At 53.0% G+C, this 22,428-nt stretch overlaps 2 protein-coding genes across 2 annotated transcripts in view; one reads left to right on the top strand and one right to left on the bottom strand.

The window, feature by feature from the left end:
- Positions 1–15,033, top strand: part of SCFD2 (sec1 family domain containing 2) — a 187,428-nt gene extending 172,395 nt beyond the window's left edge. Inside the window, exons 7-9 of the mRNA XM_068137763.1 lie at positions 1,436–1,570; positions 8,036–8,155; positions 12,661–15,033. Coding sequence (XP_067993864.1) covers positions 1,436–1,570; positions 8,036–8,155; positions 12,661–12,753 — 348 coding nt within the window. The 3' untranslated portion in view covers positions 12,754–15,033. The remainder of the gene's footprint in view (positions 1–1,435; positions 1,571–8,035; positions 8,156–12,660) is intronic.
- A 1,779-nt stretch (positions 15,034–16,812) lies between these two features.
- Positions 16,813–21,489, bottom strand: RASL11B (RAS like family 11 member B). The gene is made up of 4 exons (XM_068137689.1): positions 21,348–21,489; positions 21,203–21,259; positions 19,957–20,033; positions 16,813–19,142 (listed from the first exon to the last, which is right to left on the bottom strand). Exons 1-4 carry the CDS (start codon positions 21,472–21,474, stop codon positions 18,675–18,677), a joined length of 729 nt encoding a protein of 242 aa, XP_067993790.1. The 5' UTR covers positions 21,475–21,489; the 3' UTR covers positions 16,813–18,674.
- Positions 21,490–22,428: the final 939 nt, after the last annotated feature.

Genomic DNA, 22,428 nt, shown 5'->3' with positions numbered 1-22,428 from the left:
GGCTAAGCAACCCCAGCTCCCTCAGCCTCTCCTCCCAGGGCTGTGCTCCAGACCCCTCCCCAGCTTTGTTGCCCTTCTCTGGACACCTTCCAGCAGCTCAACATCTTTCCTAACTGAGGAGCCCAGAACTGGACACAGGACTCAAGGTGTGGCCTCAGCAGTGCTGAGCACAGGGCAGAATGACTTCCCTGCTCCTGCTGGCCACACTGTTCCTGATCCAGGCCAGGATGCCATTGGCTTGCTTGGCCACCTGGGCACAGTGCAGGCTCATGTTCAGCCTACTGTCTATCAGCACCCCCAGGTCCCTTTCTGCCTGGCTGCTCTCCAGCCATTCTCTCCCCAGCCTATAGTGCTGCTCGGGGTTGTTGTGGCCAAAGTGTAGAACCCTGCACTTAGCCTTATTGAATCTCATCCCATTGGCCTCTGCCCACCCATCCAGCCTGTCAGGGTCACTCTGCAGGGCCCTCCTCCCCTCCAACAGATGGACACCAGTTTGAAAGCTGTCAGTATGCTGAAGCAGTTGGGCTCCCTGGAATGATGGCAGTTCCCTTGTAGAAGCTGAAAGCAGCCACACAAAACTCCATCTGCAAACCAAGGTAGACTGAATGTTGATGAAAGAGCATCTTTCTGCAAGTCCCTGCATTTTCTCTCTTGGGAACTCTGTCAGGATGGCAGAGTGCTTTAAGCCTTGGCATTTCTAGGCTCCTGGCTCATACTCAGCACAGCTTTGTGGACCCTGAAGAGGATGCAGGGTGGATCCTTTGGAAGTTGACCTTCCAGGGTGCTGGCCAATTGTACCCTGACATGTTTTGCTTTTCTTGGCCTCTAACTTCTCAGAAGCTCAGACATGCATGGTGTCAGTGGTGCTGTATGGCCTCTTTAGCTCAAGGTTTCCCACAGGTGCCCTGGTCATGGAAACTGAAGGATTAACAAGGACAAACAGGGAGGGGACATGAGGGACCAACAGGCAGGTTGGCCTCTTCCCAGCCCTGCTGATATCCAGGCCCCAGTGCTGACATGACACATGGGAGGGCAGGAATGGTCAGGAAGCAACCTCTAAAAGTCCCTCTTTGAGTCCTGACAAAGGGAATGAGATCCTCTGGGTGCATAACAGGCAACAGAGGGTCATCTCTGGTGCTGTCCCTTTCTGTGCTACCTCCAAAGAGATTGCAGAGAGACCAGAAGCCCTTTGTCTCCTTTTAGTCACATCACCCACGTGGGGCAGGGGAAATGTGTGGCCATCTTCCTGCCTTCTCAGCTTGATGCTGTGCCAGTGCACCCCATTTGCAGTCAAGGTTGCACAGCCCACTGCTGCTTCCATAAGTGCTGACTCTCTGAGTGTAATTGCTACCTTTCATGGAAATAAAACACTTAGAGGAGCAGTTGCACCAAGCCTAAACAGCTTTGCTCACCCTGTGGTGTTCCTTCTGTGCAGGCTTCTTACAAACCGCTGCTGAAACAGGTGGTGGAAGAGATCTGCAGCGCCGAGCGACCTGAGCCTGTTGATATTGAGCACATGTCATCAGGCCTCACTGATCTCCTGAAAACTGGGTTCAGCATGTTCATGAAGGTAAGCTCAGCTTCCCAAGCTCCTCTGTGAGATTTTCCTGAGGTCATAGCATGCTTGAGTTCAGAAGGGGGAAGTTAAGAATTAAATCCTTGCAGGGGAGATGGAAATAGCTTGAGGCAGGTACAGTCCAAACCAGTAGCAGCAGCTGGGCAAAACAAGAGGAATGGAGCAGGCTGGTCACAGAATCACAGTATCACAGTGCAGTAGAGGTTGGAAGGGACCTCCAGAGAGCATCCAGCCCAACCCCCCTCCCAGAGTATGGTAGTCTGCATGGGAATGCATCCAGGTGAGTTTGGAAGGTCTCCAGAGAAGGAGACTCCATGACCTGTGTGTGCAGCCTGCTCCAGGGCTCTGGCACCCTCACTGTCAAGAACTTTTTCCTCATGTTGAGCTGAAACCTTCTATGTTCAAGCTTGAACCTGTTGTTTCTTGTCAGGCAACCAGCACCAGAACAAGAGGACACAGTCTTGAGCTGTGCCAGGGGAGCTTTAGGCTCAAGGTGAGGAGAAAGTTCTTCCCAGCAAGAGAGATTGGCCATTGGGATGTGCTGCCCAGGGAGGTGGTGGCGTCACCATCCCTGGAGGTGTTCAAAAAAGGCTTGGATGTGGCACTTGGAGCCATGGTTTAGTTGTCAGGAGGTGTTGGGTGATAGGTTGGACTTGATCTCTGAGGTCTTTTCCAAGCTTATTGATTCTATGATTCTCTGTCCTGGGGTCTCCATTGAAGTGCATTATGTAAGGGTATGAAGTACACTATGGCAATGTGCACCTGCATCTCTGCCAGGAAGATAAACACCCTACTGGAAGGAATATATAACAGATGAGCAAGTGAACCTCATGTGGGATAAATGTTTTGCAGGCATCCCCACATACCTCACAAATGTGTCCATGCTTGCTCAGCTGGTTTGTAGCCTGGCTCGTTGGCAGGAGCTCAGTTGTTCCCTGAATGAGTTTCTGACCAGCCTGTATTTCTCACACCAGAGGACCTTCTCCACTTACTGCACCATCAGCATCTTCATTGTTTCAGGAGCTTCCATAGGTGTTTAGTTTTGCTCAGTGCCAGTCCACAGAGACATGCTTTGGGATGTGATGGACTCAGACATGGAGAAAAGAAGGCTCCAGGAAGACCTCTTAGTGGCCCTGAAGGGAGCCTGCAAGAAAGCTGGGGGGGACACTTTTTACAAGGGCTTGTAGTGATAGGCTGAGAGGGGATGGATTGAAGCTTGAGGAGGGCAGATTCAGACTGGAGATCAGGAAGAAGTTCATTGCAGTGAAGGTGGTGAGACACTGGCACAGGTTGCCCGGGGAGGTTGTGGGGGTCTCCTCTGTGGAGGTGTTCACATCCAGGTTGGATGAAGCCTTGAGCAACCTGGTTTAGAGTGAGGTGTCCCTGCCCAGGGCAGGGGGGATGGAAATAGTTGATCTCCAAGGTTCTTTCCAACCCAAACTGTTCTGTGAATCTCTAAATCTATGTTCAGCCAGGCCAGACTTTTAAAGATACCTTTTGTGTTTGTTTTGAAGCTTCAGGAGGGTGAGGGGGGACAGGTCTCTCAGCCACAAGGATTCCTCTTTTGGCAGCTGCTTAGAACACAGGTGGCTTATGGGGACCTGAGCTTGATATCCTTGGTACTGAGTGCCTTGCCTGGCAGTCTCACTTCTGGTGGCCAAGGGAGTTTCTCTTTTGCAGCTTTGCAGCTAGTTGGTTTCAGGCTGGTCACAAATACCAGGTGCGCTGCTGCTGGGGTCCTGCTTGGCAGAGGTGGCCCTTGTGGGGCAGTAGCAATTGTTTCTGCTTTCCTCAGAGCAAAAGGCTGAGCTTTGTGATCTGCCAGGAGAACAAATCTGTTCCTGTTCTGGTTTGAGAGTGTCCTTGGCCACTGTCACCCCACTTGCCCATCTGCCCCTCGCAGGCAGATGCACCAGCAAAGAGCCCTGCAATCAGCAGCAGCCTGAGGAAATGCAGGAGTGGTGGGCTCAGAGCTGGGGAGAAGTCCCTGATGTCCATCTGGGATGTTGTGCTTTCCCAGGGACCCACTCCTCCTCCTTCCTTCAGGCTCCTTCATTTGATGCAGTGGCTGTTGCTTTGCTCCTGGTTAGTGTTGCCCGTTGCCCGTCGTACCCACCCCCACGGTTTTCAAGGCCCAGGGTTTTGAGCTGCAAGCACATTTCACTTGGGCATTCTGGAAGAAGATTCCAGTTTGGCAGTGAATACCATTTCAGAGCCCTCAGAAACGTTCCAGAACAACCAAACTCTTGGAAGGCTCGCAGAAGACACATGTTGCTTTGGTTGCAGTCCATTTCAGTGCGACAGAAACGAGCTGTGTTTAGCTTACAGGCAGCCAGTTCCTTCCAGAGAGAGCCTTGGGTGGTTGTATTAGCAAACAAAAAAACTTCCCCCCACCCCCCACAATAAAAATCTTGGCAGAAACTCACATTCTTCACTCAGCCAAATATTTTGTACCCAGAGTATTGTCCTGCTTCAAAACACTTGTGCAGAGCATAACGCAATGGCAGATTCCAAGCCCCCTTTCCCATTGCAGCTTTCATTTGATTTAGGGCTTGCATGCCTGGGGCTGGTTTGAATCTGCACTGCTGGAGTGTGTGGTTTGAACTTCAGTCTTCTGAAAAAGTCAGTTTTCTATAGGCACCATGTGTTTGGATCCTGGTGTATTTTGACTGAAGGAAATGATTTGTCAGGACTCTTTCATATTGCCAAGCAAGCTTGTGTGTTCTGGTCCCTGCTTGTGTCCTGGATGTCCTGCCAGTGGATTGAGCACAGCCCTGTGAGGAGAGGCTGAGGGAGCTGGGGGTGCTTAGCCTGGAGAAGAGGAGGCTCAGGAGAGACCTTATTGCTGTCTACAACTCCCTGAAGGGAGGTTGTAGCCAGGAAGGGGTTGGTCTCTTTTCTCTAGCAACCAGCACCAGAACAAGAGGACACAGTCTCAAGCTGTGCCAGGGGAAGTTTAGGCTCAAGGTGAGGAGAAAGTTCTTCACTGAGAGAGTCATTGGTCATTGGGATGTATGTGCTGCCCAGGGAGGTGGTGGAGTCCCCATCCCTGGAGGTGTTCCAAAGGGGATTGGATGTGGCACTTGGTGCCATGGTCTAGTCATGAGGTCTGTGGTGACAGGTTGGACTCGATGATCCTCAGTGTCTCTTCCAACCTTGGTGATACTGTGAGACTGTATCCAGTGTTAAGCATGATGAGTTTGTGGTCACTAGGAAAGGTATCAGGAAAGAGAAGCTCTATCCAATAGCAGCTTTCTGAACTCCATAGAATCATAGAATGACCCTGCAGGCGTTCAAGGGGAGATTGGACATGGCACTTGGTGCCATGGTCTAGGCATGGGGTCTGTGTTGATAGGTTGGACTCGATGGTCCTTGAGGTCCTTTCCAACCTAAGTGATACTGTGATACTGTGATACTGTGGCTTAGGTTGGAAGGGACCTTAGAGATCACAGAACTGTCAGGGTTGGAAGGGACCTCAAGGCTCAGCCAGTTCCAACCCCCCTGCCATGGGCAGGGACACCTCACACTACAGCAGGTTGCTCACAGCCACATCCAGCCTGGCTGCAAACACCTCCAGGGATGAGGCTTCCACCACCTCCCTGGGCAACCTGTGCCAGGCTCTCACCACCCTCATGGGGAACAACTTCTTCCTAACATCCAACCTAAGTCTACCCATTTCTATATTTTTTCCATCCCCCCCAGTCCTATCCCTCCCTGACACCCTCAGAAGTCCCTCCCCAGCTTCCTTCTAGCCCCCTTCAGATACTGGAAGGCCACAATGAGGTCTCCTGGGAGCCTTCTCCTCTCCAGACTGAACAGCCCCAACTCCCTCAGCCTGTGCTCACAGGAGAAGTGATGCAGGCCTCTGATCACCCTCCTGGTGCCTGCAGGTCTAACTACAAACAATATTAATCCTCCTCAGTAGTTATTGTCAGCATCTCTCCTGCATTCCTGTGGGCATGAAAGGGAATAGGGTTGGCACAGAAATAATTAGGAGGAGCAGTTAGAGGAGGAGCAGTTAGAAGAGGAGCAGTTAAAAGTTACTCCACTCATCCAACCTGGCCTTGGCATTCAGAAGCTTCATGAGATGGAGTGGAGCTGTTTGCTGTGGTGACAGGGTTCCAAAGAGCAAAGAGCCATGGAAAGGAATAAAACAAATGCTGTGTTTGCCTTGAAGTGCTGCAGCAGAGCACTTTGTCAGCTTTCTCCTCCCCCATCATTGCAAGCAGGCTTTATTTTAACCTTTTGTCACTGCTTACAGTAATTATGGCATGAAGCCCCCTAAGATTTCAGCAAATGATAGCTCTATCTGCCCTTCTTTCTGAGTGAGTACTTACCCTCCTCCTGGGGTTTGTAGAAGGAATGGAGTTTTTCCCATTTGGGGTTGACACTTGGGGGGAAGTGCACAAAGAAAGTCTTTGTCAGCCCTGCTGTACCCACTTAATTGGCCTTCTGCTGTAGATGGGAAATAGCTCAAGGGCAGGGCAGCCTCCTGAGCTGCAGTACAAATGCTGCCTGTGCCGGCAGTGCAGTGGAGGTGGTTGGCAAGGTGGAGACAATACCCAGTGCACAAATGCTCAGCTCACTGATACATTCGTCTAAGGCCTTTTGTCCTGGTTTCAACCTCCCGGGGAGCTGAAGAGCTGCCTGCCTGGGGAGCAGCACTGCAGAGGGAGCTGTGTGTAAGGCCAGCTAGCCTGGAGACAAAGCACCCCCATGCTGGCTTCAAGGAGTAGAGGCTCCTCTGAAGGCTGCCAGTCAGAAAGCCTGATGAAAAACTGCCCAAAGACTAAACAGAGGGCAGCCCCAACCAGGAGGAGGAGAAGAGCTGTGCCCTGGAGAGCTGGAGCCAGAGGGATCAAAGATAGCTGCCTGGTGGTGAAAGCAGAGGGCCTGGGTCCCTCCCAAGCACGAGCTGATGACCACTTGCCTTCTGTTGAGTGAAAGCTGTTGCAAACCTGTGCCAGCAGAAGGAGAGGGGGTGTGGAGTCTAAAAAGCAGCAAATGGAACTGTTCTCACTGGCACTTGTCAGAGCCAAACGTTTGGAATGTTTCAGACTCAGGGGGGTGTGACAAGAGCAGTGGCTTGGCTCCACTGACATCATCCCCAAGGGCTGCAGCAAGGTGTGATCAGAGGAGGGGGTTACAGCAAGGAAGAAAGAGTTCACTAGGAAACAGCAAAGTGATCAGGCTTCCAGGAGTGGTTGAGAGGAAACTGATGTAAAGCTAGACCTTCATCTTTAAAATTAAAACCTGGGGTTGTAAAGTCTGAACTCAGATGGAACCTGAGTGCCATTTGAGTGGTGACTGAGGAAAATGACACCAGTGCTTTGTTGGGGCTTAAGGTGCCTCTGTACTAGCTGCAATCCAGTCACAGAAGTATTGAAAACTGAAGTGAACCAAGCTGGAAACTGATTTCATATCATCATGAACTTGATTTGTTTACACTGGATGATCCTTGAGTCCTGGCTCCAGTTCTGGGCTCCTCAGTTTAGGAAAGATGTTGAAATGCTGGAAGGTGTCCAGAGAAGGGCAACAAAGCTGGGGAGGGGTCTGGAGCACAGCCCTTTGAGGAGAGGCTGAGGGAGCTGGGGTTGCTTAGCCTGGAGAAGAGGAGACTCAGGGGAGACCTTCTTGCTCTCTACAGCTCCCTGAAGGGAGGTTGTAGCCAGGTGGGGGTTGGTCTCTTCTCCCAGGCAAGCAGCACCAGAACAAGAGGACACAGTCTCAAGCTGTGCCAGGGGAGGTTCAGGCTGGATGTCAGGAAGAAATTCTTCCCAGCAAGAGAGCTTGGCCATTGGAATGTGCTGCCCAGGGAGGTGGTGGAGTCACCATGCCTGGAGGTGTTTAGGAAGAGCCTGGCTGCGGCGCTTGGTGCCATGGGTTAGTTGATTAGATGGTGTTGGGTGATAGGTTGGACTTGATGATCTTGGAGCTCTGTTCCAACCTGGTCTATTCTATTCTATTCTATTCTATTCTATTCTATTCTATTCTATTCTATTCTATTCTATTCTATTCTATTCTATTCTATTCTATTCTATTCTATTCTACCCTATCCTATCCTATCCTATCCTATCCTATCCTATCCTATCCTATCCTATGTGACCTGGTGTAGGTGCTCCTGCTCTGGCAGGGGGGTTGGCCTGGATGATCTCTCGAGGTCCCTTCCAGCCCCTAACATTCTGTGGTTCTGTGACCTCCTGAGGAGCTCCCCTAGGTTTCAGGGAGAGCCATGCAGAGGCCATTCCCCTGGAAACAGTTCATTCCTTTCACTGGGCATCATCCTCACTGATACTGATCCCCCCCCTCAGCTGCTACAGAAACCAGCCTCCCACGGATATTCCCTTTTGGAGCTCCTCATTCATCCTCCTCCAGCAGCTCAGGGAGCTGGCTGCTGTCGGTCTGTGGGTTTGGGGTGGTGCTGAGCAAGTGCAAGTAAGGCTTCCCTTCCTCCTGCAGGTGAATCGCCCTCACCCCGGTGACCATCCTCTTCTGCTCCTCTTTGTGCTCGGGGGCGTGACAGTCTCCGAGGTCAAAACGGTGAAGGACGTGGTGGCAGCACGCAAGCCTGGCACCCAGGTAACACCAGCCCTGAAGGCACAGGTTCTGTCTGACAAAAAGACCTAAGAAAACCCATCAGGGAGTGTTCCCTGCAGCACTGCCACCAGACCTACAGAAAGCCACAGCCAGGAGGGCAGGGATGGTGTTGGGATGTAGCTGCAGGGTGCTCGGACACCAAGGGTCTGGGGTTTGCCTGCTGGAGTCTGCAGTACGAGTTCCAAGTCAGGCTGGAGAGCTCAGAACAGGCTTGCATTATTCTGAGGAGCTTTACTCATCTCCCAGAACACTCATTGCTTGGTATTCTCTGTAAACAGAAACATTTGCTGTCCAAAAGGCTGCAGGCTCCCTGAGAGCATCTACAGGATGCCTGGGTGCTGCCTAGTGCCACATCAGTGGTGATCCTGCTGGCAAGTTGTTGGCATTGCTGGGGAGCAAGATAAGTTAGCCTGGGTACAGCTGATCTCTGGCCCAGGCCAGGTATCTCTGATGGGTACCTGAGCACTAGATGCCTTAAGTAGCCTGAAGCAGGTGATGTGGTGAAAACCCCACATCTCTGCAGCCCTTGGGTGTGCTGGCAGGCTCCTGGGAGGAGGAAGAGGATGGCTCCTCCAGTGAAGCTTCAATAGCTTCCATGCAGCTGGTCTTTGCCTCGTCCACCCTCTGGCAGCAGTACTTGACTACCGCAGCTGCCATCTGAATGGAGTAGGGAGGGAGAGGAGGAGGATGGATGGGCTGAGGTGGCATCTGAGATGTTCAAAATCATCCCTGTGTGCAAGGAGAGCAGTTGGGGATGTGCTGAGCAGTGCAGCTCTGCAGGGCAGGGAAGTGCTGTGGGAGCAGCTGCTCTGCAAACATCAGGCTGGTTCCTGGGCTGGCTTGTAAACATTTTCTTTTCAGTTCCTATGGAATGCACTTTTGCTGAGTGAGAAATCAGGAGCCAAATGGAGCCAGCCAAAGGCTGAGCAGCCCCTGGCTTGGACCTGTGTTTTGCACCTTGCAGTTGTCATGCAAGGCAACCTCCATCGGTGGGGTTTGTAGTGTGGAGTGCTGGGTTCAGGAATGGGGGTTTTTGATCTGATAGTGTGTTTCTCCCCAGTTAGCCTATTGCTAACCCCCTCCAAGCAGCAAATGAAATTCTTTCTCCCCTTGAAGGGGGCTTGAGCTGTGACACCCTGATGGACAAGTTAATCCACCCCCAGAATGTGTTAATACAGTGTGAAAGATAAGCAGAGGGTTAACACATGAGCTGATGGAGAGCTATGCAGGGGGACTTCTGACTGCCTTTCTAGAGGGACTTGAGGCTTGACAGTGGTGACATGGGATCTGGTGTTGCTTTGCTTTGGCTTAACCCCAGTGGCAGGTCACCCTCTGAGGCAGATTCCTAAAGAATTTTAAGCTTTTGCTGCCTCTTGCCCTTTGTCCAAATGTGCTGTGGGTGGAGGCAGAAGGACTTGAGGGGGAGAGCCAGGAGGGGGAAAGAGAAAGAAGAAAAGAAGCAGTTGTGCAAAGAGAGTTCCTGCCTCTTGGATTTACCTGGGTTGCTGCACCCCCAGCCCTGAGTGTCTGCCACCTGTTTGGGATTACTGCCTCTTCAAAGAGCCAAGCATTTGTCTGAGCCAAGCCAGCCCTTGACACAGCTTTTTCTTGTGGCCTTCAGGCATCAGTGGAACACTCCTGGCCTCCCAAGTCCCTTCCAGTCAAACCAAGCTCTGATATTTATACTTGGAAAAATAGAGAGGCTTGTGGGTGCAACAAAAAAAGACAGACTTGAGGAAAGTAGCAGAAAAGCTGACAGGACAGACTGATTGCTTCAGCAGTTGTTTGGAGCTGAGGCAAATGCCATTTACATGTGGGCTAGGAGACACGAGTTTCCATCCCCAGACCTGCCCTGCAGCTGAACACACATGCCAGTTGTGTTTCCCATGGAGCAGCACAGAGGAGTACAACATTTCCTGCCTAACATTTGGGGTTGGATGGTGGGGAATAGCTTCCCTAAGCCAGTGAGAAGTATGCTGCTCTCACAGGAAGCAATGGCCTTTCTTTTCCCCTCCTCAAGCAGGAGAGTGGAAGAGGGGAAGGAGCACGAGTGGATGTTTCACCCTCCTCCCTCCCAGCGTGCACAGCCGGCTGTGTGGTTGTGGCTGAGGCATGCAAGCGGATAAATTCCTCCAGCTGCACCATCAGATGTTAGCTGCAGCATTCCCTTGCCCTCTGCAGCACAGGGGCCCTGGCTCCTCAGGTGCCATCAGGACAGGTAGGCCTTCAGCAGAAGCATCAAAGACAGGCACGCTGTGCTGAACGAGGAGAAGGTCTGCAGAGGAGCTCCACTGCCCTGAAGGGACCTGCCTGGGGGAGAGATGGACTTCTCTGAGCAGCTCTCCCCATCTCTAGAAACATGAAGTTCGAAATCTTCACATTCATGCCCCTCAGGCAGCCCTCAGAGATAGTGGAGGGAAGGGAGGAAGGTGCCACAGTGTTTGGCTGCATCCTTTCTCAGACGTTAAAGCTGCAGCTCAGATTTTTCTCTCTTGGGCTTGCCGTTAGTTGCACAAATCCCCTCAGGGTTCAGCAGGGGGACTCCAAGGAGTAATTGCTTTTCTCTGGCAGTGGCCATTGTTGATGTTTGGCTTGTGCACCCAAAAGCCTTCAGCAACGTGTCCCTTCGTGTTTTGCAGCCTCAGTCTGCGTGGTAACAAGCAGAGCACACGCTGTGCTGCGGTCTGCTTCTCTTGTAGCACAGCTCAGGCGGTGGCAGCCTTTGGCATCTGCAGATCACAGCCCTCCGTCCCCAGGAAGGAGCAGAGAGAATCACTGTCAGTTTGCCACAGACTGCGTGGGAGGACAGGGGAGGGGGAGGCTACCAGCGGTGCAGGAGGGATCTGTAGTAACTTAACGCCAGATTCCTTTCGTTATTTGAAGTGAAAAGATGAAAGGAGGAACAACACAAAAGCTGAGACGCAGCCATGCTGCACGGGGGAGCCAGGAGACAAGGGCACAGAGCCCTGTGATAGCTGCTGCAGCAGCCAGCCAGACACACAGGCACGCTCCCTTGGTGATGCCTCTGCTTCCTCCCCTTGCATTTGCACTCCAGAAGCAAATTCATCTTCAAGTGGCCCACTAAGATAAATCTGTGTCCCTGGCTGCAGTCCTGACCCCGTGGACACTGCTGAACTCGGGGCTTCCTAGGAGCAGTGTCCCACAGCTGACCCCAAGTTAGCTCCGGGCAGCAGGAGCGGATGTGTGCGGAGCAGCTGGGGGAGCTGGGCTCCTGCAGCCTGCAGAAAAGGGGGCTGAGGGGAGACCCTCTTCCTCTCCACAGCTCCCTGAAAGGAGGTTTGAGCCAGGTGGGGTCCATCTCTTCACACAGGAGTCACAACTGGTAGGACAAGAGGAGATGGCCTCAAGTCACACCAGGGGCAGTTTAAGTTGGATATTAGCAGAAACTCCTTCACTGAAAGGGTTCTTAATAGTTTTCCAAGAGAGGTGGTTGAAGCCCCATCCCTGCAGGTGTTGAAAAGACACAGAGGTGCTGAGGGCCATGGTTTAGCATCAGACTTGGTAGAGTTAGGGAATGGTTGGACTTGATGATCTTAAAGGTCTCTTCCAACTGAAGTGATTCCATGATTCCGTGTCTTCACTCCCTGCTGATGGCCTGGCTCTGCAGAGGAGCCGGCAGGGTAGGCAGCTCCACCCTGGAGGTCCATCTAGCAGGGGGGGTGTTGTGGCTCTAAGTGAGCTGTGGTTTCATTCATCAGACCAAGGACAGGACAAGGGGCACTGGGGGCAGGCTGGAGCAGAGGAGGTGCCACAGGAACAGAGGGTGGCAGAGCCCTGGAGCAGGCTGCCCAGAGAGGTTGTGGAGTCTCCTGCTCTGGAGACACTCAAACCCCACCTGGATGTGTTCCTGTGTGACCTGCCCTGGGTGATCCTGCTCTGGCAGGGGGGTTGGACTGGATGATCTTTGGAGGCCCCTAACATTCTGTGATTCTCTGATCGGAGCTGTCTTGGGTTTAAAAACTTGACCAAACAAAAGCAGTGGCATCCCAGCAGTGCTGGAGGTTGACCTTTGGTCCTGCTGTGCAGAGCCAGCCGGTGCCTGATCAGAGGAGATGCTTCTGTCCAGCGACTGTAGCTCCCTGCAGCAGCCCAGCAGGCTCTTCTGTGGTGTTTGCCTCCAAACTTCACTGTGGGAGAGGAAAACCCTTGCTCCATCAGCTCCCAGTAAACACAGTGGCAGTCCCAACAAATCAGCGGGTAAGAGGTGGGTAGCAGCGAGTCAAAGCACACTCATTAAGAGTACAATGCTGGCAGTCATTAAGCTCCTTAACCCGATTTCACTGCACTTATTAGCGGGCAGGCAGCTTCCCTGGGCAGGTTGTGTTGGGCTGTCAGTAAACAGCAGAAGCACACAGCCTGTCCAGGGCTGCCTGAAGCAAACCCTTCACAGCCACAGCTCCTTAGCACCGTGATCAGCCCCAGCCCCCTTCGTTTGACTTTGTTAATGCTTGTCCCCCTTCTTGCAGGTCCTGGTGCTCTCCTCTGCACTCCTGACACCACGCAGGGCTGTTGAGTTGTTGTTTGCCACTGATGGGCTCCACCCTGACCCTGCTATCTGATGGGGAAGATGAGTGAGGGCCTCAGCTGGAAACATCACATCCCTGCTCCTTCCCTTCCCAATGGCCTTCCAAAGAATAGCCTGGCCCCTGCTGCAGTCATGGCTCCAGCTGAAGCAGGGTGAAGCAGCTTTGTGGCTGCCAGGGAAGATGTGCAGCTCCCAGGCAGCTCTTCAGGCTGCAGGGGAAGATGTGCAGCTCCCAGGCAGCTCTTTAGGCTGCAGGGGAAGATGTGCAGCTCCCAGGCAGCTCTTCAGGCTGCAGGGGAAGATGTGCAGCTCCCAGGCAGCTCTTCAGGCTGCAGGGGAAGATGTGCAGCTCCCAGGCAGCTCTTCAGGCTGCAGGGGAAGATGTGCAGCTCCCAGGCAGCTCTTCAGGCTGCAGGGGAACATGTGCAGCTCCCAGGCAGCTCTTTAACATGATCCAGTTGTCCAACTACGACTTTCCTCTCCTTAACGGTCCCAGTGTGCATGTGGCCAGGGGGATCACTTGTGATAATTCCCAAGGACATTAGCAGCTGAGGACCAGGAGATGCTGACTTTGCAGCCCCCAAGCACTGCTTTCATCTCTTGGGTATTCCTGATGGTTCTCTGGGGTTGCTTCTGTTGGCCAGTGCTGCTGAGGGAGTGAAAGGCTGGCACAAGCCACCCTCTCTGCCATGTTACCTTACAAAGCACATGTGCCTTACACAGCATTGTCCACCTCTGCTCTTACTTCATCCTGATGATGGAGCAGAGCCCTTCTCCAAGCCAGCAGAGTGGCTCCCAGTCCAGCTGTGCTCTCCTGGCTGGACTGGTAGAGGCAGAGAATCAGAAAGCCAGACTCAAGGGCTGGGTTATGTGGTAGCTTCTCTCTCAGCTTCCCTTTTCCTGCCCTAGTTTCTCTACCCACAGTCCCAGGAGAAGAAGCTGTTTCTGGTGGCACACTTCTCTGTAGCTTTATGCAGGAGGACATATGGGCTGCAATGGCTTGATGATAACCCTGGAAGAATCCTCCCCCCACATGCATTTAAAAGGGCCAAAAAGCACAATCCCATTTTCAGGAGGCCAGCAGTGCCAGATTCCTCCTTGATCTGGATTTCTGAGCAGGATGATTAGGGAACAGCTCTTGGGTTTAATTTGTGATCATGGAAGAGCTGCTATCAAATTCAGTTCTGTCAGTCTTTCCTGCTGAATCTTTGCTCCAATCTGTGCTTAAAAAAGCAGCTGCCAATAGGTTGTGGTTGCCTATAGCACAGCGAGTTCTGAAGGGCAACATAAAACAGTGGAGCTCCAAAGCTGCAGCCTCTTGCTTCATCTCCACCCTGACACTGCTATCTGATGGGGAAGATGAGTGAGGGCCTCAGCTGGAAACATCACATCCCTGCTCCTTCCCTTCCCCAGTGGCCTTCCAAAAAATGGCCTGGGGCCTGCTGCAGGCTGCCAGGGAAGATGTGCAGCTCCCAGGCAGCTCTTCAGGCTGCAGGGGAAGATGTGCAGCTCCCAGGCAGCTCTTCAGGCTGCAGGGGAAGATGTGCAGCTCCCAGGCAGCTCTTCAGGCTGCAGGGGAAGATGTGCAGCTCCCAGGCAGCTCTTCAGGCTGCAAGGGAAGATGTGCAGCTCCCAGGCAGCTCTTCAGGCTGCAGGGGAAGATGTGCAGCTCCCAGGCAGCTCTTCAGGCTGCAGGGGATGCCAAGGCCACCACTTAGAGTGAGGTGAGAAGGGGACACTGGAAGTGGCATTCACTCTGTTGTAGCATTCCTTACTCTGCCAAAGGAGCAGCTTAAACTGGGAAGTAGCTTTTTAACCTTTGCTCACTAGCTAGCACCAGTCCTCTTAAATGTTTGTGCTGGGCTTCAGAAGAGGCTGCATTCTGATTTCAAGTCACTCTTGACTGGCTAGAAGGTAACAATGGACCCTTTATAAAGCATGGACAATGTTGCCCCTTATGGAGAAGGGATGGAGGAGAGTGGCTGTAGAATGGCACTTTGTGCTGTAAAAAATGAGAGCTATTAGGAGATTGCAGTGCTGAAAGCTGGAGGAGCAGTTTGAACAGGGCAACTGGGAAGCAAATTGGCAGCCTCTGGGTTTCTCTCCTGGCCTTCTGTGCCGTTTCACCTCAGCATGTGGATGTTTTGTTCATTCTGTCATCAATAAAGCCCTGCTCTGGCAATGCTAAGCCTTGTCCCTCTTCTCCTCCTTTCCTACACAGCCAGGACTCCCAGGATGCTGGGAGGTGTCCCAGAGGGCTTGCCACACCCTGCAGGGTGCAGAAAGCCTCTCAGAGATTCATAGGATAGATTCATAGAATGGTTTGGGTTGGAAGGGAGCTTAAAGATCATCCGGTACCAACCCCTCTGCCTTGGGCAGGGACACCTCCCACCAGCCCAGGCTGCTCAAGGCCTCATCCAGCCTGGCCTTGAACACCTCCAGGGAGGGAACATCCACAACCTCCCTGGGCAACCTGTCCCAGTGTCTCACCACCCTCACTGGAAAGAATTTCTTCCTACTCTCCAGTCTGAATCTGCCCTCCTCAAGATTCAATCCATTCCCTCTCATCCTATCACTACAAACCTTGGTAGAAAGTGCCTTCCCAGCTCTCCTGTAGCCCCCTTCATCCAGTGGCCATTGCTGAGCAGTTGAGTTCAGGCACTCACACCTCTGAGATGCTGCAGCATTCCTGAGGTGAGGAAGGCTGATGTCTTTCATCAGGTGCTCTCAGGTCTCTGATGGCCATCTAAGGACACCCTGTAGAGGCTGGTGAGAAGCAGGGAGCAAGCCTCAGCTGACACTGGTGCTCTTGCCTCTCCTGTGGGTCAAGCAGCACCTCTGACTGAGGCAGAGACTCGTCTTCCAGGCCCACACTGGAGGAATCTTTTTGGCCAGGGGCCCCCACAGCTGAGGTGATGGGTGGCTGTGACTCAGCCACCATCTCATCATATTGAGTAGCTGAAGAGATGAAAGAAGGTGGCCACAAAAGTCTGCTCCTTTCCCAGACCAAGACTGGAGTCTCTCCAGCATTCCTAGTGCAAGAGTGAACTCCTCCTCTGTGGGAGATAGCTGTAGTAGCCACTCACAGACTGTGCCTGGGGGAAAGGCCAGGGGAATGAGAGGTCACCTGCTAGCCACACAAGCAGGAGCAGCACAAGAGACTTTGCTTGGGCAGGTGCTGGACCACAGCAAGGAGTGCCTAATGCCTTGGGGTGTGGCACTAAAGGATACTGCCAGAGCAGAAGAAAACACAAAGTCACCCTTGGCTAATGACTTTATCATCAAATACTGCTCAGCTTGTTAGTACAGGAGTAAGCTCAGACTGGAAGGGCCAGCTCAGTGTTGTTTGCAAGTCTCAGTCACTTGGCTGGTAGCTCAAAGATTGTCATCAGCAGGACCTCGACAGCTTTTGCCCCCACCAGTGACTACAGCTGCCTGCTGAGCCTGTGCAGCAGCCACCCAAGTCTCAGCTCCAACCCCCTCCTCAGGAAGCCTCCCAGTACAGCTATCTTGAACATGAATAAAATACTGATTTGTCCAATTGATCAACTGAAAGACTGCAAATCTGCCAAGTGCTTCGTTGTGACACAGCTCAGCAGGTAAAGCATCTCCCAAAAGAGATAAAGTGGTGCTCCCTTAAAAGACTTCAGTGCTCTTCCAGATTTTGACCTACCTCACACAGAATCACCAAGGTTGGAAGAGACCTCAAAGATCATCGAGTCCAACCTGTCACCACAGACCTCATGACTAGACCATGGCACCAAGTGCCACATCCAATCCCCTCCTGACCACCTCCAGGGACGGTGCCATTCCTTTCTCACTGGATTTAGCTGCTTTTTTATTTGACAAGGGGAAAATAGAGAATGCCATTATCATTTGAAAGGTCTCTGCCTTATTTAGGTCCTCTCCTACAAGAATCTCTTAAAAGGAAGCTGTAACACCGTTGTGAGATCTCCCCCCCTGCGGTTTATGCTAATAAAGCAGCGGTAGAGGCAGGAAAGAGCCTCCTGACTCTTGTTAACTACCTTGAGAAAACAAGTGCTTTGTCTCCACACCTGCCCGTGGCTTCTCACCCCCCAAGAACACACCAAGGAACCGTGCAATTCCAGAGTTTAATGTGGGACCAGGCAGGAAGAATGAAAAAGTCCACTCCCCAGGAGGGAGCAGCTGTACACAAAATAAATAAGTTACAAGTTGAAACCAAAGCACAACTGGCTTCTTAAAGTGCATGTGTAGAAGGCCTTTAGCCTGTGAACCCCATGGGCTCAAGGTGAAAAGAAGAAAGAAAAGTTCTGGTGTGTAGAAATCTGCCTACATGCATTTAAAGATGGAGAGGGACTGGCTCAGCTCAGAACAAGCCACCAGCTCCACTGCCAGGGGGGACTGGCTCAGCTCACAACAAGCCACCAGCTCCACTGCCAGGGGGCACTGGCTCAGCTCACAACAAGCCACCAGCTCCACTGCCAGGGGGCACTGGCTCAGCTCACAACAAGCCACCAGCTCCACTGCCAGGGGGCACTGGCTCAGCTCACAACAAGCCACCAGCTCCACTGCCAGGGGGGACTGGCTCAGCTCACAACAAGCCACCAGCTCCACTGCCAGGGGGGACTGGCTCAGCTCAGAACAAGCCACCAGCTCCACTGCCAGGGGGGACTGGCTCAGCTCAGAACAAGCCACCAGCTCCACTGCCAGGGGGGACTGGCTCAGCTCAGAACAAGCCACCAGCTCCACTGCCAGGGGGGACTGGCTCAGCTCACAACAAGCCACCAGCTCCACTGCCAGGGGGACTGGCTCAGCTCACAACAAGCCACCAGCTCCACTGCCAGGGGGACTGGCTCAGCTCACAACAAGCCACCAGCTCTACTGCCAGGGGGACTGGCTCAGCTCAGAACAAGCCACCAGCTCCACTGCCAGGGGGGACTGGCTCAGCTTAGAACAAGCCACCAGCTCCACTGCCAGGGGGACTGGCTCAGCTCACAACAAGCCACCAGCTCCACTGCCAGGGGGACTGGCTCAGCTCAGAACAAGCCACCAGCTTCATTGCCTGGAGCCAGCCATGCTGAATCACAGCCACATTCCTTCTGTGCCTGCTGCACAGGGAGAGGTGTCTTGCACTGGCAGATGTAGTGGACCATCACTCCAACTCCACACTCATTGCTCAGAGAGCTCCATGTTGGATCATTTAGTCTGGACATGTATTTTTTGACAGTAAAAAAACCCCACAAGCTATTTATAATTAGCTATTTACACCCTGTGGACAATGCTTTTGCATACAAAGCCTCTGGTCAAGTTGTCAGCAATAACACAGCTGGTAAAAAAACCAACCCCAACCCACCCAACAAACTAAAGGACCACTGTTTACAGTCTGGAGAGCCAGTCACATCCACTTATTTTACACTTCTCTTTTTCCACAGACCCATTTCATGTTGTTCTGGAATAGATGGGGAATGAAAGTGTGAAATGAAACGAAGCACATATGTCATGCTGCCCTTCATCCAGCTGCAAACAAGGCTTGAGTGGTTGCTTTTAAGCAGTGAAGTGCAGTTCAGGGTGTTTCCCCTAATGGAGTACAAGCTGAGTTGCAGCTAAAAAAAGGATTGTTTCTGCACAAGTCAAAGCCAAATCTGTCTGACTGGAGAGAAGGCAAACTGAACGCTTGTTTCCTTTACAGAAGAGGTCCTTTTCCAATGGAAAATACTTGTTCTGCAAGTCTCAGCCTACAACTGTTTCAAGAGGTTTGGGTTTTTGGTTTTGCTGCCTTTTTCCACCCCCCCCACCCCTCCCAACCTTTTCCAGTCTGCCTCTGTTCCTCTTTTAAGCAGCTGCTTAAGGACTTGTACAGCCATGCAGAAGACTTCCCGAGCCATCCTTCTTGGACAACGCCTTGGAGTCTAACATGCCCAACAGCCCAGGTCCGAGTCTTAAGCTAGGCACTGGGGAAGGCCAGCTCTGCTGTCAGACAGAGGTGACAGTCCTCACTTTGGCAGACAAAGCTTGCTTAAACCTCCTCTTCAGATCCTGCATGTTGGGCGATTTGGGCCGTGGGATGAGAGAGGTTCTCCTTCTCTCGGGGGTGCTGGTGCTTTGCTGCTTGCTGACTTCCCTGCAGAGCAGGTGGAAGGCATTGAAGATGTCGTTGTAGTTCTCACTGACTGATACCTCATAGAAAGTACAGCCCAGCATGTTGGCCAGCTGAAGTCCGTGCTGAGGCTCTACCTCTTTGATATGCAAGAGATCAGCTTTGTTTGCAACGATGACAATGGGGACAGCGCTTCCTGGATGCAGCTGCCGGATGTGATGATAGAGGTGACTGAGCAGCTCATAGCTCTTATAGTCTGTGATGGAGAAGACAATCACCAGGGCATCTGCCCAGCGAATGCATCTGTTCAGCTGCTCATTGCAGTGCAGGCTGTGCTCGTGGATCTGAAAAAACCCAAATGGAAATGAATGGTCTCCAATTAGATAGCTGAAGTCATGCAAGATGCAAGGACCCTGTCTTTGAGGGTGCCTGTAAGAGCCAGAGCACATTTCACAGCTCCAGACCCTACATAGCTGCATTTCACATCCTAAGTGCAAACTTAATCCCAGCACGGTGAATAAATGCATATGTTGATTCAGCTGCAAAAAGCTGGAACTTAACACTGGAGTTTGCTATACTCAGATGGAAAATTGACCTGAGTAGTTCTTCATGCAGAGAAAGACTTTGTAGTTCCACAGAATGGGAAATTAACTGGCTAGACAGTAAGTCTGGGGAAGCAAAGATATGAGCTGGAAGCATTTAGACCTGGAGTGGTGCCCAGTTCAAAAAGGCAACAATCCAGCATTACTCAGGTCTATACGTTCAGGACTTTAACTTCTTGACACAGTAATGAGCACAGCCACAAGCCAGCAGTCTTTGCTTTGCAGCAGACACATTTATGGAGCCTGCTGGGCAGTGGTCATGACATTTTCTTCCACATGGACCTTATTTGCACACAATCGTTTCTGGGCTCGTGTCTAATGTTCCCACTGTGCAGGAACGAGGCACTGAAGCCATTCAGCCACTCAAAAGCAAAAGGCCTTCACCACACTGGTGTGTTCTCTTCTACTGCCACCCAACACAGCTAGTTGTCACTTCTCCCACACAGAACTGACACCAAGCTCTGAAATAGACCACAAGAAGATGCTGCAGGCAGAGGGCTGCAGGCACACACAGGTGCAGGGGTGCTTTGCTGACCCGTGGCTGCATCTAGCTCACCTGAACTCCTGGAGTGTCTTGCACTTGAATAGCCAGCATCTCTCCATCGATCTGGATGTGTCTGCTGTAGAGATTACCTGGCAAAAACACCAACAGAATCATTGAGTCCTTTCAGTAAAGAAAGGACTCCAACCATCAACCTAACACCACCATGGCCACTAAACCACGTCCTGAAGAGCCATGTCTGCATGTTTTGAACACCTCCAGGGGTGGTGACTCCACCACCTCCCTGGCCAGCCTGTTCCAACGCCTGACCATTTTCAGGCTCACCGCTCTACACACTGACAACCATTGCTTCTGCTGTCCATTAGAGGTGCAAGAAAAGGATCTCTGTTTAGGAAGTGAGGTGCCAGCATTGCAAGTTTTGTGTGTAACGACCCAGAAATGCATGACCTTCCCTAGAAGCCTTGTTTGGAAGCTCAGCCTTTAATGTTGTGCAACTTGGAACTTCATCACTTCTTAAAGCCAGTCTTAGCCTAGATGCTAAAGGTAAGGGTGCAAAGCTTTCACTATCGAAAAGCAGTTTGCCTCTCACTTCAGTGATCTCTTAGTGGCTGGCTTCAAAGCCTTGTTGGGTGGGTTTGGGGTTTTCTTACTTGTTTGGCTTTTTCCAAGCCATTTCCTCAACAGAATGCTGTATATTTTATGTTCACAGTAGCTCAGACTTCCCACACTACTGCACTCGAGCACAAACCTCACATCAGCTTTCCCCATTAAGCTGGCACTGTCTAGCTGCTGGCATTCAGTTTGCAAAGGTTTACAAAAAAGAATTAGGTTTACAGAAGGTTTTCTTGATTTATGGGGGACATTTTCACCATATAAACTCTGTCAGAAAACAGATGCAGTGAAAGCCACGGCTGGTGAAGCTGTGACCATAAACTGCGTGCTTGCTGGGACCATTGTGCCCTTTTCCGGGGACTACCAGGCAGAGACTCGCGGGGGCCGCAGAGGGAACGAGTTCTCTGAGCTGACAGCCTCGTAAGGTGGTGCCTTGGGCTGGTAAAATTACCTGTGCGATGCACCTATAGCCCCGGCTCCGAGCTCGCTCTTTTACACGTGGGACCTGCCTCAGTGCTGGGCTTGGCAGGCACACCTCATTCTCCAGCCTGGGCACCTCTAGAGCAGCTCCAGGGTAGACCCGGGGGCCGGAGCCGAAACCCCACTGCCCCATCCGGCCGCCGCCACCACCCCGCAGCCCGATCCCCGATCCCGGCGGGAAGAGAGGAGATCACCGCCGCTCGCCTACCTGCGTTCCTCTCGTAGTCGCCGATGAACCGCCGGGTGAGGAACCGCACCACCAGCGCTGCGGGGCAGGCACAGAGAGCCGTTAGCCGCGCTCCGCCGCCCCGAGCCAACCCCCGCCGCCGCCCCGCCGCCGCCCCCCTCCTCACCTGTCTTGCCCACGCCGCTGCCTCCCACCACCGCGATCTTGACGAGGCGGGGCCGGGCGGCAGCGGGGCAGCCGTCCCCGCCGGGCGCGCACTCGGCGATGGTGCACATGCTCTGCGTCAGGCGCATCGCCACTCCGCCGCCCCCCGCACACTCGTACCCGCCGCCGCCGCTCCCCCGCCGCTTTTCTCGCCCCCGCCACCGCCCCGGGCCCCGCCCCGGGCCCCGGCGGCCACTCGGCGCTCCCGGCCACCCCAAGCCCCGCCCAAAGCCCCGCCCTCGCTCCCGGCAGCCACTCAGCGCACTCGGCCTCCCCCATGACACGCCCTGCGCCACGCCCCATTCCCGCCAGCCACTCAGCGCGCCCCGATCCCCGCCCCGCCGAGCCGGGAGCGTGTTGGGGGCGGCCCGGGGTGAGCGGCCCCGTTAGTGGCGGGGGGGAGCTCTGGCCCCCGGCGGGACGGAGCCGTGGGGCAGGCGGTGAAGGCTGTCAGGAATGAGGGGTTTCTGGGCAGGATGAGAAGCCTGGAAACGGGCGTGTGTGCGATCTCCATGCCTCCCGGGTGTCGACCACCTCCGGCTCGTAACGGCAAGAGACCGAGCGTTTCAGGGCTGAGTGTATGTCTCAGGGTCCCCCCCAGACTCACACATACCCAGCACGGCAGAAAGTCTCGGCTACCTCTCCTGATTTTTAGCCTGCAGCGTTTACGGATTGCTAAATCAGTGCTGGTCCCACCAGGGCAGGTGTCAGTCCATGCAGACCCCCACTCCCAACCCTCCGGACAGCTTCCCCTTCTCTCTAGCCCTGCCCTGGACACGGAGTTCGAAAAAAACAGAACTGCAGCAACTGCGGGGAAAAGAATTGGAACCAGGGGAGAGGCCTGTGCCCTCTCGGCTCGGTTGCGATACACTGACACAGGGAAAAAAGTCGAGTGCAACGAGGATATGACAGAGGGTAAAGGAACAACAGAAGATGATGGCAAGGAAGGAGAGAGAGAAGTGAGAGGTGGGTGGGAAACCGAGGAGTGTACCAATCTGGGAGCTAGGAGTGGTCAGTGTAAAGCACTGGAGACACTTGTCAGC

This window comes from Melanerpes formicivorus, unplaced genomic scaffold (assembly GCF_026170545.1).
Source record: "Melanerpes formicivorus ecotype bairdi unplaced genomic scaffold, bMelFor1.0.p_v2 SCAF_4, whole genome shotgun sequence".
NCBI lineage: Eukaryota > Metazoa > Chordata > Aves > Piciformes > Picidae > Melanerpes > Melanerpes formicivorus.
Note: the sequence above shows the minus strand (reverse complement) of the source record. Positions and strands in the feature narration are given on the sequence as shown.

What these genes read in the sequence shown, in the direction of transcription:
- RASL11B (XM_068137689.1), bottom strand. Translation starts at nt 21,474, where the DNA reads ATGCGCCTGACGCAGAGCATGTGCACCATCGCCGAGTGCGCGCCCGGC. An exon ending in CAGCGGCGTGGGCAAGACAG is followed by an intron (nt 21,260 to 21,347) that starts GTGAGGAGGGGG and finishes CCTGCCCCGCAG; the next exon opens with CGCTGGTGGTGCGGTTCCTC. An exon ending in CGACTACGAGAGGAACGCAG is followed by an intron (nt 20,034 to 21,202) that starts GTAGGCGAGCGG and finishes TGTTTTTGCCAG; the next exon opens with GTAATCTCTACAGCAGACAC.